The 19,558-nt window shown below is 25.2% G+C and overlaps 2 protein-coding genes across 5 annotated transcripts in view; one reads left to right on the forward strand and one right to left on the reverse strand.

Annotated features, from left to right (window-relative positions):
• The window catches only part of LOC122504048 (growth hormone secretagogue receptor type 1), a 99,184-nt gene that overhangs the window by 68,150 nt on the left and 11,476 nt on the right, over positions 1–19,558 (reverse strand). For 3 of the 4 annotated variants that reach the window (XM_043614940.1, XM_043614932.1, XM_043614948.1), the window contains 2 exons: positions 17,295–17,416; positions 15,275–15,437 (listed from right to left, as the gene is read on the reverse strand). In XM_043614940.1, coding sequence (XP_043470875.1) covers positions 15,275–15,437; positions 17,295–17,416 — 285 coding nt within the window. Of the gene's footprint in view, positions 1–15,274; positions 15,438–17,294; positions 17,417–19,558 lie in introns of those variants that run through there. The other variant, XM_043614953.1, reaches the window with a different exon arrangement.
• LOC122504088 overlaps positions 1–19,558 on the forward strand; it is a 64,105-nt gene that overhangs the window by 16,176 nt on the left and 28,371 nt on the right. The gene's annotated exons all lie outside the window — the stretch shown is intronic.

The following is a 19,558-nucleotide window of genomic DNA, read 5'->3' on the forward strand; positions in this document are numbered from 1 at the left end:
AGATAATAAAAATTTCACAGGAATTTAACTATTTACAAATTATTTTCATATTATATTATTCAATATTATTTTCATGAATTTGAACATTTTTAACAGGGATTCAATTATTTTCATAAATAATAACACTCAATGCTGAATTTCAATTATTTTTAATATACAATTTTAATGGAATTCCTCGAAAAAAGTTATTATTTTTAAAAATTTTATTCAAATTTATCAAAGAAACTCAATTATTTTAATAACCTTTGCTACAATTTATTTATTAGAATTCAAGTATTATTTTCAATAAATTTTTAATTACATTTCTTTAACCCTTTAACGCCCCCGTGCAGATAATGCCCCACTTTGCCCTATTTAAAACAGGGTTCTGGTCGGGGCCTCGACAGTTTTCCCTATTAAAATTTTTTTTTTTTAATAAAGTTTTTGGAATTCCTTTTTGTTGTAGAAGCTATTAACAATGAAAGGCAATCATTATTTTAGTTATTTAATAATTTTTTTATTTTAGGGGTTTGACTAGAATTCCTAGCCAGAACCCCAGGTAGGGTGTTCATTAGATTTTAGATAGGGTACTGATCAGGGCCTCGGCATTTTTCCTTGTTTAAATAAAGTGTAAAAAAATTAAATCTCTAAAATTACTTTTAATAAAAAATAATGAACAATTGAAGAATACAATTAAAGGGAGTAATTATACTATCGTTTTAATAATTTTTTTATTTTGTGGGTTTGACCAGAATTTCTGGCCAAAACCCCAAGTGAGGTGTTCACTACATATTAAATAGGGCTCTGATCAGGGCCACCGCAGTTTTCCTCGTTTAAATAAAGTGCAAATGAATTAAGTTTTTTAAATTAGTTCCCATAATAAAATTATAAACAATTGAAGAAATTAATTAAACGGAGTAATTATACTACATTTTTAAGAATTTTCCTATCTTATGAGTTTGACCAGAAATTCTGGCCAAAACCCTAAGTGGGGTGTTCACTAGATATGAAATAGGGCTCTGATCAGGGCCTCGACAGTTTTTCTCGTTTTAAAAGCATGTAAATAAATTTAATTTTTTAAAATTAACTTTTTTAAAACAATTATTTAAGTTAAAAAAGCGTGTTCTTTTAAAACACTTTATAAAATAATTATGGTAATATATTTATAGAACGAAAATACATATAATTTTTTTTTCTTTAAGTACAATATTATAATAAAGTTTGTTTATTAATAATAACAATTAAATTATAAATAACAAATAATAATAGTTATTAAATAATTAATTATTACACATTTATTTAAAAATAAAAATTATGAATTTAAAAAATAATAATTAATAAACAATTATTAATAAATTATACTTAATGAATTTTTTATAATTATTAATTTATAGGATGAATTTATCATTTGGTTTGTATATATATATATTATATTAATAATAATTATTATTTTATATTATATTAGCTTAAAGTGAGAAAATGATTCGGAGAGATTGTTAAATTTAACACCTTCAATATTTAATAACTATTTTTTAAACATAATTAATAAATTTGAATAAAATATTTATTAAATAAATATTAATTATTACTTATACATTTGAAAACAAAAATTATAACCTTTATTAATATTATAAAATTAAGGAGGCAAAAAGGAGCGACAACCTCCAAAAGAAAAATGAATTAATCATAAAACTAAAAATTATATTTTTCAAAAATTTTTAAGTTTTTCTATTCTTGAAATTATATTATTTTTATCATTTTCACTTTTAAATTAGTCAAAATGACTAATATACCTCATTATCTTATGTATAAATATGTTGTATATATAATGAATATGTTCATTATGTTTCTAATATAATAATATTTTTAATTACAGTAATTTTATTGTAATTTCTTTTGAATAAAATTAATCTCACAAAATAGGGCAATTTTAAGAAAAACTGACGACGCCCTGACCAGTTTTTCCCTAAGTAGGGCATTGGTAGGGAACAGCGTCACACACTAGTCGGGCACTGGTCAGTTTCTCTACCCAGAGCCACACCAGAGATCGGGAAAACTGTCCAGTACCCTATCAGGCCCACATTTTAATTTCTGCACGGGCCTTCGGGACATATGTATGTCCCACTTACAAAAACCACTGTAACTTTTTTAAATATTAATATTTTTTAACCGGGTTGGACTTGATTTCCTCAGAATCGGTCCAGGTATCCAAAAGAAAATTAAAGTAAACAATAAAAAATTTTTTTTAATATAAAAAAATAATAGAATGTTTATGCAAATCGGAAAAATTGTTTAAAAAAGTCAGTTAGCTCATGTACAGACGCTGAAGTCAAAAAAAATTTTTGAAGCTCACTATGTGAAGTGTTTTGAACCACTGAATACAAATATCGTCGCCATTTTGAAAAATTCGCAAAAATTTAAAAATGGCGTATTCAAGATGGCGCACACTTCGAAGCAAAATTGTCTTACATTATCTAAACATTAAAAAATTAATAAAAAGAAAGAAAAAGTTCCTTACGGTTTTCGGGGTCGCTGATTACGAATTTAATGTCAAATTGACATTTTGACAGTTGACAGCTGTCAGAAGAACTGTCAACTTTTGCATTACTGATTTATTTTTTATAAAAAAGACTCTGTAAAGGGTTTTCGGGGTCGCTGATTACGAATTTGATGTCAAATTTACATTTTAACAGTTGACAGCTGTCAGAAGAACTGTCAACTTTTACATTACTGATTTTTTTTTATAAAAAAGACTTCAAAAAAGAGTTTTTGGGGTCGCTGATTACGAATTTGATGTCAGATTGACATTTTGACAGTTGACAGCTGTCAAAACAACTGTCAACTTTTGTAAAACAGATTTATTTTGTATAAAAAACATTCCAAAAGAGTTTTCGGGGTCGCTGATTACGAATTTGATATCAGATTGACAATTTGACAGTTGACAGCTGTTAAACCAACTGTCAGCTTTTATAAGACTGACTTCTCTTTAATAAAAGTGACGGAAAAAGGTTTTTAGGGTCGCAGATTTCGAATTTGAACTCAAATTAATGATTTAACAGTTGACATTTGATATAGTTGTCACTTTTATAAGAAGTAATTTGGTTTATTTAAAAATGTCCGTAAAAGGGTTTTTACATTGATGATTACGAGTTTGAAATCCAATTGACAATACGCAGACAATACTGGCATAATAACAAAGAAAAAAGTAATAATTTCGTTTGTGAACAGTATTCCACATCACCTTCGAGGTTCCGATAAAGATGCGTTAGATTTTTTTGGTGAATCTTCGCCTGTTGCCCTATTTTAACACAACTCTTGTAATCATTATAACTCGTATAATTTTTGCTGATTTTATAGACACTTTTGCATAAACAAAATTACAGTGAGTTCTTGCGAGTCGTTCAATTCTCGAAAATTTTCAAGATCATAAAACTCACGAGTCGTTCAACGCATAAGCCACGCCTCCAAGGCGATTTCAGGGATGTGTGAAACATATTTATCGCCCCGAAAGACACAATATTCAATGACTTTGGTCCGTTTAAATTACACAGCACTGAGCACTGGCGCGCGCGTGCTAGAAATTGAACGACTCGTGAATCGGACACTGATCAGCTGTTGAACGACTGGCGAGTTTGAACGACTCGTGAGTTGAACGACTCGCGAGAACTCACTGTACTTCTTTTAAAAATTGACAGTTGGTTTGACAGCTTCCAACTGTCAAATTGTTAATTTGACGTCAAATACGTAATCAGCGACCTTGAAAACTATTTTGGAGTCTTTTTTATAAAAAGTAAACCAGTTTTACAAAAGTTGACAGTTGGTTTGACATCTGTCAACTGTCAATTTGACATCAAATTCGTAATCCGCGACCCCGAAAACCTTTTATGAAGTCTTCTTAAAAAAATAAATCAGTTTTACAAAAGTTGACAGTTGGTTTCACAGCTGACAACTGCCAAATTGTCAATTTCACATCAAATCACATCACATCACCCCGAAAACCCTTTTAATGTCTTTTTTATAAAAAATAAATCAGTTTTACAAAAGTTGACAGTTGTTTTGACAGCTGTCAACTGTCAAAATGTCAATTTGACATCAAATTCGTAATCAGCGCCCCCGAAAACCTTAGGAATGGCATCTCATTAGTTTATATCTTTTCTATGTTTTTCTCGGGTGTTAAAGGGTTAAAGAATAAAATTATTTTCAAAAATTTTAATGCAATTCTTGCTTAGCAATTCAATTTTTTTCAAAATAATTTGAATAAAATTCTTCACATAAATCCAATTGGATTTATGATTAAAAATTTACAAAAATTCTCGTCAAAATTTCAATTATCTTTATAAATAATAAAATTTTTCTCTGAAATTCAATTATTTTCAAAACTTTTAATGAAATTCTTGGCAGAATTTTAATTATTTTTAATACAATTTTCATGAAATTTCTCTAAAAACGCAATTATTCTTAAAAATCTTATTAAAATTTGTTAAGAGAATTTAATTTTTAATTATTTAAAAATTTGTTGATAAAATTCTTTATGAAAATTCAATTTTAAGAAGCATTCAATTGTTTAATAAAATATTTATTTTTATAATTAAATAGTAATTGAATTTTCGTAGAATTTTCTAATAAACATATTGATTTAAAAATGAATTTCAAATTAAAATCTTTGAAAATTTGAACTTCTCATATTTTTAATTAAGAATTCTATAGAATTAATTTTTCTCAATAAGTTTAATGGATTTTTTTTTTAATTATTTAAAGTTTTTAATTTCTAATATATTTAATTGAAGAATGTCAGAATAATCTAAATTTCGTAAAATTAAATTGTAAACAAAAGAATTTGGAAATTCACAAAGAACTTTTTCAAAAATTTATTTTAAAAAAATTGACTTAAAGAAGAATATTGATGTTTTCGAATAATTTTCGTTTTAAAAACCTGGAAAATTTTCGTTTTTTAATCTGGAAAACGTGGAAAAGTCAGGGAATTTGAAAAGAGCAAAAGCGTGGCAACCCTGAATTCACTTTCTTTGACAAAAGAAAAGAATGTTATTAATTTTTCCTTTTTTCTATAAACTTATTGAAACTTATTTTTAACATAAATTATATAATTACAAAAAAATGTAATCAAAAAATTATAATTAGTTTCTTTACATACAAAAAAAATAATCTTGAAATATCACGAAAGTAATTATAAATTTCCACAGAATAATTTTAACATAAAAAGAAAATTCTTTTTGCCCCAATGAAACAATCTTTCCCAAGAAATATAAAAGTAAGGAAAAATTCTTCGTCTCACAGTTCCTGTCACGCGAAACTTAATCTCTTCAATTCATTTCAAATTACACTTGGTGCATTTCAAAGAACTTATTAGTTTCCGTGACCAAAATCGTAAGAACATTCCCCATATATATACATACACTATAAACATTATCTTTGAATATAAATTTCATTTTCACAATAATATTTCCGAAAAGTTATCAATCTTCATTTTCCTCTACTTTATGGGAGTCAAAGCTAATAATCTCTGATTCAAATCTAATATGTATCTAATAGACATAAACGGAAAAATTAAGTTTTCCTTAGAAGTCAAAAAGAAAATGGAATATATTCAATCACAATGAATTTTTAACAAGTTCTTTATATTTTTGTTGAAGGAAAAAAGAATTCATTCATGAATCCTTTAGAAAACGTATTTCTGCGATAGGAAAAAATTTATATACCTTTTATGTATACGATTCAACGCAATGAGAAACGTAAGTTTATATTGTTGGAAATAAGGAGAAAATATAGAAGTCGATAAATCGATAAAGCAGTATGTATCAGTAATAAACAATAATATATGACTCACTCACGCCCACGTAAGATTTTATTCTCTATATCCCTATTAGGAACAAAAGATACTTGACCCTTGAATCAACTTTGAATAATCGAATACGACCTAATTTTTACAATTTCCACGAAAAAAAAAATCTCATTGATGATTAGAATTTTTATAAAATCTCTGTTTCTAACAATCACGTCGATTACATAATATTTTTTCAAGTTTCACTTTCATTCTCAATTTCACGGACTTTTATTTTCACATTCACAGATTTTTTTATCAAAGTGAATGTGAAAATAAAAGAAAAAAATCTTTCAAAATTAAAGTGAAAATGAAAGTAGAAATAAAAATCTATTTAAGTGAAAATGAAAATTAATGTAAAAATAAAAAATCCATCAAAGTGAAAGTCAAAGACAAAATGAGAGTGAAAATAAAAATCTGTTAAAGGGAAAGTGAAAGAAATGAAATTACGTAATCGGTCCCCTGGAAAATGTTCCTTAAAGATTGTGCAAATTCATTTGAAAATGATGCGCATAAATACTCTCGAAATTTCAATAACTAAAAATGTATACACTAATTTGAATTAGTGATTGACTTTTTGCTTTTGATTTGGTAAATTTTATTAATAGATTAGTAAAAATTACTATTTATTAGTAAAATTTACTAATTCGAATTAGTAAACATTTTTACTAATACAAATTTAGAAAGTAGATCCTAAAATTAACTCGTTTGAATTTTATTGGAGTCGAATTTTCATTTCATAGAATTTTTTGTTTGAATAAATTTAATTTAATTCGAATTTCTACATAATACATAATTTTGCTTTCAATAGAATTTAATTTAACTTCAATTTATACTTTTCAATTACAAATGAATTTTGTTAAATAAAAATTCAAGTTAATTTAAATTAAAAAAAGATATTACAGGACAAAAAATCCAATCGGAAAAATCCAGACGGTAAAATCCGAGAAAATAAGTGAAAATCCACGTTTTTGCTTTTTACGATCTAAAATCGGAATTTAAAATGTTAATGTTAAAATCGCAGGATTTTAATTATTTGCATAAATAATAAAATTCTACACAAAAATTCAAATATTCTCATAAATAGAAAAATATCTCAATATTTTCATTGGATTTTTAATTTTTTTTGAACCAGAACAAAAAATCCAAAAAATAAGTTCAAAGTGAAACCATTTTCTTTTACTTTTTTGGATTACATTTACTTTGGATTTTTTAGTTTGGACTTTTTGTTTTGGACTTCTTGTCCAGATGTCCAAAAAGGAAACAATTCCGAGAACAATTCTGTTAATTTTAAATTCAATTGTATAGAAATTCTGTAAAAAAAAATCGATTTAATTAAAATTTAATTAGAGAAAACTTTTTTCCTATTAAAAAAAGATTCTGTTAAATAAAAATTGGTCTGAAAGAAAATTTTCTCAAATTGAAAATAAAATAATTACATAACATTGTGTTAAGTAAAAATCAAATTAAATTCAATTAACAAAAAATTATATCAAATGAGAATTCTTAAGGTTCATTTGAATAAAAATGTTGTTAAAAAGAAATTCTAGTTAATTTTAATAAAAATTAATTCTGCCAAATGAAAATTTAATTAAATAAAAATTCTGTTATAAGGTAATTCTAATTACTTTATACTTAAGTAATGCAAAAAATTTTTCAATTAAAGAAAAATTCTGTCAAATGAAAAATTGACTAAGGAAAACTTATAACTGATAATTCAATTGCATAAAGATTTGATGAAGTAAAAGTTGTAATTAATTTAAATTAAATATAATGTACCGATAAATTCTGTACAATCAAAATTCTGAAAATTTATTAAATAATAAAAATAAATTCTGTTAAAAAGAAATCTGATTAAAGTTTGATTCAAGTAAAAAGAAAAATTCTGAGAACTAAAAATGCAATTATGTAAATAATTGTAATGTAAAATAATCTGTTAATAAAAAATACAAGTTAATCTAAATTCCAATAATGAACAAGTTCTTTCAAATGAAAAAAATTTCTGTCAAATGAAAATTTAACTGAAGGAAACTTTTTACTAATAATTTAATTGTATAAAAATGGTATATGATAAGTATAAATTTTAATTAATTTAAATTCAATTAATTAATTAATTAATTAATTAATTTAAATTCGACCACTTTTTTCTTCAAATATTTAATAAATTGAGCTGAAATTTTGTAAGAAAGTCTTAAATATAATAAAGAAGGGCAGTGATGTGCAAAAGTTTTAACAAATCAAAAATAAATAAAAATAAAACACTTTGAAATCGGTAAAGACGAAAAATTGATTAGAAGTGACCGTGACAACTAATCATTTTAAAGTGATTTGTAATAATTAATTTTGAAAATATTAAAACTTTTGCACATCACTGCCCTTCTTTATTATATTTTAGACTTTCTTACAAAATTTCAGCTCAATTTATTAAATATTTGAAGAAAAAAGTGGTCGAAAAAATTACCATTGAGAACCTAACAGTCACATGCTGTTAAATTTAAGTTTAGAAAAATTCTGTCAACTGAAAAAGCAGTAAATAAAAAAGCAAGTTAGTTAAAATTGAATTAATGAAACTTGAGTTATGAACTTGAGATTAATGAAAATTTAGTGAAATAAAATTCCCCCCAACTGAAAATTCATATACAAAAATATTTTTTTAATAAAAAATTCGAGTTATGTACTTTAAATTCAATTCATGAAAAATTCTATCTAATAAAAATTTGGCTAAAAGAAAATTTTGTCATAAATGAAAATTCTATGTCAATAATTATCTCTCAGGACTAATTCATGTGCTTCAAAATTATACAGCATCCGTTAAAAAATTATCCATAATAATCGTTTCTCTTTTCAAAATAAATTTAATATGAACAGTAATAATTTGCTCTAATTAACTTAAATGTCACTGTACTTTGGAAGTATTTAGTCTATAGGACATAAGTTTATCAGAAACATTGTATTATAGATGAAGTGAATTCTAATGCATGTAACTCTTGGAAGTATAAACTTCTGTCCATTATAAAGCTTATGTATCCAAACAAAAGAGGATAGCCTTTATATAAAGTATAAATAAACCCTCACATATGTATTCCTGGACCACATTGCTTTTATACAACTTAGATATGGGGCTGTTAACTTTAAATAGAACGATTAAACTATTACGTGATTTTAGAAAAAATCAAGAGAAAAATTAAGAAAGTAAAAAAAGAATGTTTACACAACTTTGTTTACATTCTGTCTTTTTAGAATTTATGATTAAAGCAAAAAATAGTTGTCTCTAATGACAAAATTTACCTCAAATTTTCATTTTTATCATCTAATCAAAGTTTACAGTTTAATCGTAAATCATTAACAAAAAATTATACCAAAAGTAAATTTGATGAAATTAAAATTTGTAAAAATTAGAATAACAAACATTTGTTGACAGTAAGATTAAAATTCTGCCAAACACAAAATTATAAATTCGATTAAATAACAATTTTCAAATACGAAAACAACAAAAATTGATTGACAGTGTGATAAAAATTCCACCAAATATAAATTCTACTAAAAAAATGTACCTATTCTTCAAAAATAAAAATAAAAAAAATTTGACAATTTACTTAATTACCGGATTAAATGCCAGTTTCATGTATAGATGACAACATAAAATGAAAATTCGACAGAAATACACTCTTCTCTGTCAAATGTATATAAATTCCATTAAAGTAATCCTCTCTTGAAGAATTTTTATGCGCCCCTTTTCGTTTCAGTTAAAAGACCACCAGTAATAAAAAGAAATGAATCGCGTGTTACGCTTTAGACTAAAGTAACATTTGTAAAAATAAAAAAAGCAGTCTGCGGTCCAGAAAAATTCACATGGCTAAGCACTATACTCTGAGTTGATGAGCGACTATCATTTTTGAAACGGAGAACAAACCCTATAACACAGCCCACGATTTGCTTTATATATCAATTTTTTTTCCTCATTTCAAAAATCTCTTCCCATTGAAATGATATATATATTCCATCAAAATGGCATCAGAGTACCAGTAGATAAATATACACGAGACAAGATTTTCCAACAAGCGACCTGAGCTATTTTAGTCAACCTCCGGCATTTATATATGAAATCACGCCATCATGAGAAGTGCACTTGTGTTGGGTATTTTTATTAATTTTTTTTTCTTATTATAAATTCAAAAAATCATGCGAAGAATACTTAATGAAAATATCAATTTTTTGTCTCATCTGTTAAAGTGCTTTTAGAGCTTATAAAAAGGTATATTAATGTTTCATCTAATAGAACGCAAAGTCTGACTATAAGTGTGCCAGATTGTAGGCAATATTTTATCAATTAGCTCTATTATATTTATTGCGGTTTAAAAATCTGTTACCGTCACCTAAATTCCATTTAAAGTCAAATGTCAGGGCATTCAGTTGAATATTATCTTTCTATAAATTATTAAATTGACAGAAATTTATAATGTTCCGATAATAATCAACAAGAAAACTACTTCGAATTTTTTTAAAACAGTATCTACAAGAATAAAAATTCAGTTGCTAAAATGTAGCTTTTCATATAAATAGTTTATTAATAGCTTTGTTAGTTTTAATTCAGGGTTGCCACAAAAAATTAATTTTCTTTTTCCCTAACTTTTCCCTCATTTTCAGACAAACTTTTGACTTTTTCCCTGAGTCTAAAGAATATTCTGATTCACTCTCAAAATGATTAGAAACTCAAAAAACTGTTCTTTAAGTACATTTATTTACGAATTTCTCTAATTGTAAAATTATTCCAAAACATCAATAGTTAAATTTTTTGAAATACAATAACTTTTAAAAATATCATTATAAAACATGAAGATACCGAGCACGCCGAGTCTTCGACTCGGAGTGATCGCTATCTTCATGTTTTATTAGAATTTAAATCTCTATATAATTTAAAAAAAAGTATAAAACAATTTTTCACGTCAATTTAATTATTTAAAAAAATTTTAAATTTCTCGAAAAATGTAATTATTTTCAAATATTTTTTTTGCAAAGATTCAGTTAAATTTCACAAATAATGAAATTCTTCGCTGAAATTTAAATATTTTCTCAAAAACTACTATTTTAATAAAATTTCTCAAAAGAATTCAAAAATTAAAAAAAAATCTAATTAAATTCGTTGCAAGAATTCAATTATTTTCATAAATAATAAAATTCTTCACAGGATTTCAATTATTTTTAATATAATTTTAAGTAAATTCTTCGAATAATGTAATTAATTTCAAAAATTTTATTAAAATTCTTTGAAAAAAATAGATGAACAAATATCAATTATTTTTAATAATTCTTTCAAAAGTTCCTACAGAATTTTCAAATCCATTTGTTTACAATTCAATTTTAAGAAATTTAGATTATTCGGAAATTCTTTAATTAAATATTTAGAAAATAAAAACTTGAAATAATTTCAAAAACAAATTCAATTAAATTTTTTTAAAATATAATTATTTTTAAAAATTCACGCTATTTGCTTTTAATATTTAATTATTATTTAAAATTTTAACTGAAATTCATTTTTAAAACAATTTTTATCAGAAAATTCTACGAGAATTCAATTATTTATTTATTTTATTATTTATTTTAAATACGAAAACGAAAATTATGAAAATAATTGAATTGCGAAGAAATTTAAAAAAAATTTGTACAATTTTTACAATTTGTAATTTGTTTAAATTCAATTGGAGTTAGTAACAGTTTTTTAAAAGTTATCGAAAACTCTACAAAAATATACAATTTGGAATATTTGCAGAAATTCCATACGGAAATTCTTTACGGAATTTCCGTAGAATCGTTTCACGTGGGAATTATTAACTAAAATTCTTCTATAAATCCATGATTTTTAATAATTAATTAAATATATATTAAAAAATTAAATAAAACTAATTATGAATCCTGCAAATTTAATTTTTTCCAGTACTTTAATAAAAATCCCTGACCAATTCTACTTTCCCTGACTTTTCTCTGATTTCCCTGACCTGTGGAAATCCTGTAATTGTTAAAATTTAATTTCATTGTTTAATTATTTGAAAAAACTAGCATATTTTTTGAGGGAATTTTCACATTACTATTAAATATTTAAATAATAGGTACGTAAAAATTACGTTTAAAGTAAGTCAAAGAATATGAAGCTGAAAGTGGTACCCAGTTATTATAGCACCCAATTAATTTTGAAAATTCAATTTTAAAGCTATAAATATATTTGTTTTTTGTTTAAAAAGAACATACAATTTTGAAAAAAAATTAATGGGAGCTGAAAACAGGGTGCCAGTTTCAGCTTCATTCAAAGAACTTTAAAACATATAAATTATTTCAGAAATTATGTTAATTTTAATAAAATCAGGCAAACTCAAGAATTTTTTGATGTCTCTGGAAAATTAACCCCTTTTATTAACAGTGTTGTCAAAATAAAGTTATCGTGCCACAAATGTGCTAAATTTTTTGTTTTCTTACACTGCAAAAACAAGTGTCTCATTTTGAGACGTTTTGTCCCATATTTGAAACACATAAGATGTCTTAGTCCACATATTTGAAACAGATATGTGTCTCATTTTAAGACGTTTCAAAGTGTCTTACACATTTAGCAATGCATTTTGAGACACGAAATGTGTTTCGAGTATCCGTCTCACACTAAGAAGACGTTTTACGTGTCTTATACGCATTGAGTTACCTTTAATGTCTTAAAATGAGACACGAGATGTAATTAAATGTCTCAATATAAAACAGATTTTGTATCTCAATGGTTTAAACACTTAAAGCAACTCATTTTAAGACACGAGTGAGATACCAGTTTTTGCAGTGTAAGAATGATAATATTCTCATATTGTATGTTTTTAGCTGCGTAGTATGTAGCTAAATTCAAATCTTCGGTCAAAATTAAAAAATTAAAAATGGTGATCGAGAAATTTAAAATTAACGGAAAAAAGTAATCACATATTGTAGTCAAATATTGTGCTAAGTTCGTGTCCGTCTATTATTTTAAATTCAATATTCGTAAAATAAGTTAATAATTTAATAATAATATTTATCGAATAAAGAAGAAATATAATATTATTTAATTGGGTTAAAAGGCAGTTTAAAGAAACCGTTAAAATAAGGTTTCAATTAAAACGAAAAATGAACGTAAAATATAGATAACACTGTCTTCCCTCATAGGTGAATAGCTCATATGCCATAACCATTAAGAGCTCAGTTTCTGATTAAAATTTAATTGAAATTTCCAGTATTATTTTATATAGAATGAAACGTTTCCTTCCGGGAAATTATGTCACCTAATTTTTCTCCGCAGACAAAATGTCACTATAACTAATTAAATATAATAATAAAAATAATAATTATTATTATTATTAAATTATAATTACTATATATTATATTTATATACATATTGTATTATTATACATATTATATTAATTATTATATAATAATAATAATAATTATTATTATTATATTCTGAATTAGTTTCAAAATAACTAATTGTTAGTAAACTTTTTGCTGACCAAAAAACTTTCAAAACTAATACATTTGTCTAAAAGTATTTACTCGAAGGTTTTCAGCGAAACTGAATCAGAATTTATTTAATGTCAGACTTTAAAAATTCATAATGGTGGATTAAGTTAAATTTTAGTTTAAATTTTTTAAATCTAACATTAAACCCTGATTCAGCGACCTCAAAAACCCCCGGGTAACACCTTTTGATTGAAACGAATAAATTTAAAATTTCCAGCCACATTGGCTCGCCATTGTGAATTTTTGAAACTGACATCAAATTTCAATTTAACACAATTGTAAAACCTCCCGATTAATAAGTTTCAAGCAAACCTAGTTAATTTCTAAAAAAATTTTTTGGTCGCCATATTGGATCTGCCATTTTGGATTTTAAAAATCTGACATCAGATTTAGAATTAGCGACCTTAGAAACCAAAAAATTCCCAGCTATATAATAATGTGCTATGGACTGTCAAGGGGTTAAAAAAAATTGATTGCCATATTGGATTCTCCATTTTAAAATTAGAAAACCTGATGTCAGATTTGTAATTAGTAACTTCTAAGATTTGCTAAAGATTTTTTTCGATTTTTTACAGTTTAGAATAATAGAAGTTGAAAATTTAATTCTAATTAGTTTTTAGTTATGTCATAATCATTATTAAAAATTAGGTAGGTACATACCTACAATTTTAGTAGTAATTATAATAATTAATAATAATAGGTAATAAAAAAATAATAATAATATTAATAATGATTCATATGATAATACATTTTTAAAATTGAAAAATAATAATTATTATTATTATTTAATCTAAAAAATTGAAAAAAGTATTTCAGTAGAAATTTCGAAATGAAGTGAAAGAAATGGTTGCGATAAGTATTTATATGTTTTCAACATTGCCGTTGTAACAAATGTTACAAAACATGCAAGTGACATGTATAGAGATTTTCATATCTTGTGATCGAGAAATTGTGGAAGGTTTATGTCAGTAAAAAAAGAGCGTGAGTGCTTTTTGGCCATTCAACGAAAATGTGCTTTCGCCGCGCTGCCGTTCTTGGAATATATATATATATATAAGGAACAGGATATAGAGTAGAGTAGGTATTTGCCATACACTTCAAGATAAAAGTTACATGAAGTCCCCATTCCCTCCCTATATTCCTTCCTTCCTTCCTTATAACCATACAATCCCAACACAGTTCATGTGATTAAACTACTTCTTGGATTACGTCCAAAGAAATAGCATATATATAATAAACTTTCATATCCTTCACAGGACAATATTGTAATAAATTTTTCCATATTAAAAATTGCAATTAGAAAAAAATTTACAAAAAAATGATTCCTCAATCAATTCTATCATATGTTTGATTCGAGAATCTCTCCTTTCATGAATAAAGAGAAAAGACAGAACCCACTCATTCATTATTGTTTCCCAAGTATTTTTCACTATAGAACTTTTTGTTTTCTATTTTCATACTTTTCAATAAGCGATTTTTTGCTCGAATGCATCGAATTTCTATATCATTTTTATTTTCATTACGTGAAAAAATGAAAAGTGTATATAATAATTTTAATCCAAACAGTGGAATTTCTTAAATTCTACAAACCGAAAAAAGATATATTTGACTCAGAGCCTACTAAACTTTCTTAATTTTTTAATCTTTTAAACTTTTTATTGCTTCAAATAAATTTTATTTGGTTCAATTAAAATTGTTATTTGTGTTGGAAAAAATGTTTATTTAAACCAAATAAACAGTTTAGTGGAATCTAACAATGAGACAAATATGATTAATATGTAAGTCAAATAAATTATAATTGCTTAAAATAAAATTTATCACTGGATGTAAATAATTCGAATAGGTATATGAATATACGCAAAAGTAACGAATTTAGGAAAAAGTAATTTATTTTTTATAAATTGCCGAACATATAAAAAATAATGCACTCACACATGTGTTCTCCGAGTGGCCAAACGTGTGGTCCTGAATTGACTTCCACGAGGACAGTGGGCGTGCAAATTAATAATACGCACAAATCAGCCACGCTTAAATTCACCAGAAAGATGTTCGTGCTGTTTCTCATGTCTTTCCCTCGTAGTACAACCAACGGCACCTGAAATTGTTTTTTTTAAAATTAATATATTTGTATTTAATCACCGATTGATACTTTAAAAGTTTATAGCTATAATAAAAAGCTTATATGGTAAAAAATCTTATTTTAGAAAAATAAAAAGGATCTTGTTCTCAATTTTTTTCTTTTGATTTTAAGACACAATTTTATACTCAGAAAAAAATTGTAATTGTAATTTTGACTGGAATTTCTGCGCATTTCTCTGGAAATTTTCCTATTCTATAAAACTGAATCAATGAAATTTGACTGAGAATCAGTGGCTCAAAAAAATTAATTTCAAAATTCAATTATTTCTAAAAATTCATGCTATATTTCTTTTAATATTCAATTATTATCTAAAATTTAAACGGAAATTCATTTGTAAATCAATTTTTATTAGAAAATTCTACAAGAATTCAATTATTTATAAATACAAAAATAAATAATTTATTGAATAATTGAATTTTTCTTAAAATTCAATTCTCATAAAGAATTTTATAAACAAATTTTAAAATAATTGAATTCTTTCGACGATTATTAATAACATTTTTAAAAATAATTATATTTTTCGTGGAATTCGATTAAAATTAAATAAAAATAATTGAAATTCTGCAATGAGTTTTATTATTTATGAAAAAAATTGAATTCCTAAAAAAAATTTTATGTACGAAAATAATTGAATCTCTGTGAAAATTTTATTATTTATGAAAATAATTAAATGATTGCAAAGAAATTTTTAAAAAATTTGTAAATAATTGAAATTTTGCCAAGAATTTTATTAATGTTTCTGAAAATAATTGAATTTCGGAGAAGAATTTTATTATTTCCAACCTAATTGAAATTTTGACGACAATTTTTTTATTTTTTGAACATAGTTGAATTCATCTGAAGAATTTTATTATTTTTGAAAATAATTGAATTTCTGCAATCATTTGTAATTTCTTTAAAATTCTCCAAATTATATCGTACCTATAATTTACGAACTTTTCTTGTTTTTTCAATAAAATTACGGACTTTACGGACCTTTTTTCAAAAAAACTGACTTTTACGGACTTAGAGCAAATTTACGGACCTTTACGGGATTTACGGACCTAGTTCGAGCCCTGAATGACCCCAAAAACCACCGAATAATAAGTTTCAAGAAAATTCAAGTGATTTTTAACTTCTTTGTCCGCCACATTTGATTCGCCACTTTGAATTCTTTAAAATGAACTTCAGATTTGTAATCAGTGACCTCAAAAACCTCCGAGTAACAAGTTTCTATCAAAAATTCTTTTTTTCCATCATTTAAGATTTGCCATTACAAAATTGAATGTACCAGGTAATATAGCAACCGATTAGAATTTAGAGTAAAAAATACCTTAAAATGCGCTCTTGTAAATGAATTTGAATGTCTTTACCCAAGTTTGTAAACTTGTTATAATTAATAAAATTAATAATCAAGCAATTAATTTAATTTATAAACAAATTAGTAAAATTTATAAATATTTTAAAGACAAAATTCATTAATTTGGATTAATAGATGACTTTTTATTAATTCAGATTTAGAGAGAAAATCTAACAAATTCGACACAGATGTGTAAAAAAGTTACATATAACTAAATATTAAACACAATTGTTCTAAGGATATCAAATTGAGATAAAAAATCCATAAAAATTGTTGCGTTGCAACGTTTTGATGCTATACAATGTTCTCAAATTTAGAATCTTAAAACTGTGAAACTAAAGCAAATAAGTTATTAAGTAATTCAATACAATACGGTTATAAGGAAATAAAACGTTTCTGATGTAATTATTGAATACATGATTCATGTTTTTAAATGAATCAAATTTTTTTTTGAAAAATGACAAAAAACCTACCATGAGATTACCTATAATCCCTAACACCATAACCATAATGCACACCACCATAGATGTTGTCCTGATATATGCTGGTAACATATAAGGAAGGGAAGTCGCATTTTCGGGTTCCGGTAGTGAAACTGAAAGCAAACAAACCAAAATATTTTTCTTTTCTCTATACAAACAAAATGTAGTTCTAGCATTAATGACTAAATTAATTATTGAATTGAATTTCTCTTCCTCTGTTGTAAAATATTGTTCCAGTCATATAAAGATTAATTATTTTTTAATAATGAAAAATATTCTTCTTTTACTTGTTGCAGTCCTTATGTAAATAATTAACAATAGGGTAATGTCACATTGAGTGGACCGCCACTTTGAGTGGACCACCTGAGTTTTTAAGTTATCTGACAGCGGAAACGTGAAATAAATAAAACGAATAGCAGCACCGCACCTAGAAACCGTAAGAATTTATGTTCCGCGATAATCATATACGTTATCGTTTGATATAACGCATTTTTAAGAACACAAACCAAAAAAGAAGTCGCTCTTATAATGAGTAAAGTGATTCGGAAGTGTAAAAGTAGTGTAAAATTTAAGTTTAAAAAGGTAACTTATTTTTTTCCTATTACTTTGGGCATTGAAATTGATTGTCTTAGTTTAATTAAGTGATAATTTTGACTCAAAAAAAAATTTTTGTGTCTGCCATAAAAAGTTGCATGTCACCATGAGTGGACCACTGTTTATAACCATGAGTGGACTGCCTGTTTTTTATATTTTTAATGTCAGTTTACCATTTTTATGGAAATAAATTGACAATAAATTTGTTTGAAACTGTTTTATGTTCTTTATTCATTTTTTTGTGATTTTGATGTGATATGTTTCAAAAATTATTGAAAATGGTTTCACTTGTAAACATTGCGACACAAACATGGTCTGAAGCTGCATAAGCATAAATTTTGTTTCAATATATCAGAAATATTAAATACATTAAAGAATTTAGAATAACTTTTACAATTTTTTAAGAGTGGTCCACTCAAGGTTACACTTTTTTCATTCCTTAAAAATAAGCTATTTTTTTAAAGTCAATTGTTTTTCCCAAATAAAAAAAAATCAAAGCTATTATTGTGTAAACACTTATCTAGGGATCTAAACTAAAGCTTGGAATAGAAACCTTCGATTAATTTGCTGTCATAAAGAATTTTTTAGAAAAAAAGCTTAGGGGGTCCACTCAAGGTGACATTACCCTACAAAATTTCAAATAACAGACAATATATAAATTTCAAGATTAATTTCTGTTGATTAATTAAATAATAAATATATTATGATTATTATTATTTTTATAATTATTTATTACGATTAATTATTGCAATTCTTATCACTGTTAAGTGTTAACTAGACAGTATATCAATAAATTGGAACGAATTTATGCCAAAAATGAGAATCAAATCATAATTTGTTCCAAATTTTTGGTATCAAGTTGATTCATTTTGGAATCCAGTTGTTACTCTCAAGAAAACTGTGTAATTAATATTACGATTAATTTAAAATTTATCTGATTTTCTATCATTAGATTTTATTAAAATAAAATTAAATGATTTCAAGTTCAAGAGATAAAAAAATAAAAATACTCTAAAAGAATTTTTAAAGCAATTAAGAAAAAATTATTTGAGTAAACAGTTTGCAATGTTTACACATTTTCAAAGTAAACTTGTAAATAGAAAATTATAACAATTTATCATCGCGATTGCGTAATGTTTCCCTTCATGGTTATCTTCTTTTTGGCAATTACCCACTTTTTGGCTCCTATAATTACATCTTCGTTACTTGAATAACATGTTACAGAAATATTATATTATACTGTGTACTAAATCTAATAATGATTTTAGAAATTATTTCCAATAAATTGAAAATAAGGCAAACTGTTTACAACAAATTGCAATAAAAGATTTTTTACAAATTATTATACAAACAACAATACTATATCAATATAGGGGAGAGTGGGGCAAACCGGACCCCCTAACGGTTTTTTGACTCTTGTGACTAAACGAATCAACCGATTTCATTTTTCGAAGGCTTGTTTGAAAGATCATTTAATTGCGCAACTTTTTCCCAGAGACACCTATACTTTATCTTTTAATGTTTAGTTGCTGTGTTAACTTTAAAAATTTTTGCAAACGGTCCGGTTTGCCCCACCCCCTGGGGTAAACCGGACCGTTTGGTTTTTTATTTATAATATTGCATTTACATAATCTACAATAATAAAAAACATAAAGAATCAT

The sequence above is a fragment of the Leptopilina heterotoma genome, unplaced genomic scaffold, assembly GCF_015476425.1.
Source record: "Leptopilina heterotoma isolate Lh14 unplaced genomic scaffold, ASM1547642v1 Lhet_11, whole genome shotgun sequence".
NCBI classification, from domain to species: Eukaryota; Metazoa; Arthropoda; class Insecta; order Hymenoptera; family Figitidae; genus Leptopilina; species Leptopilina heterotoma.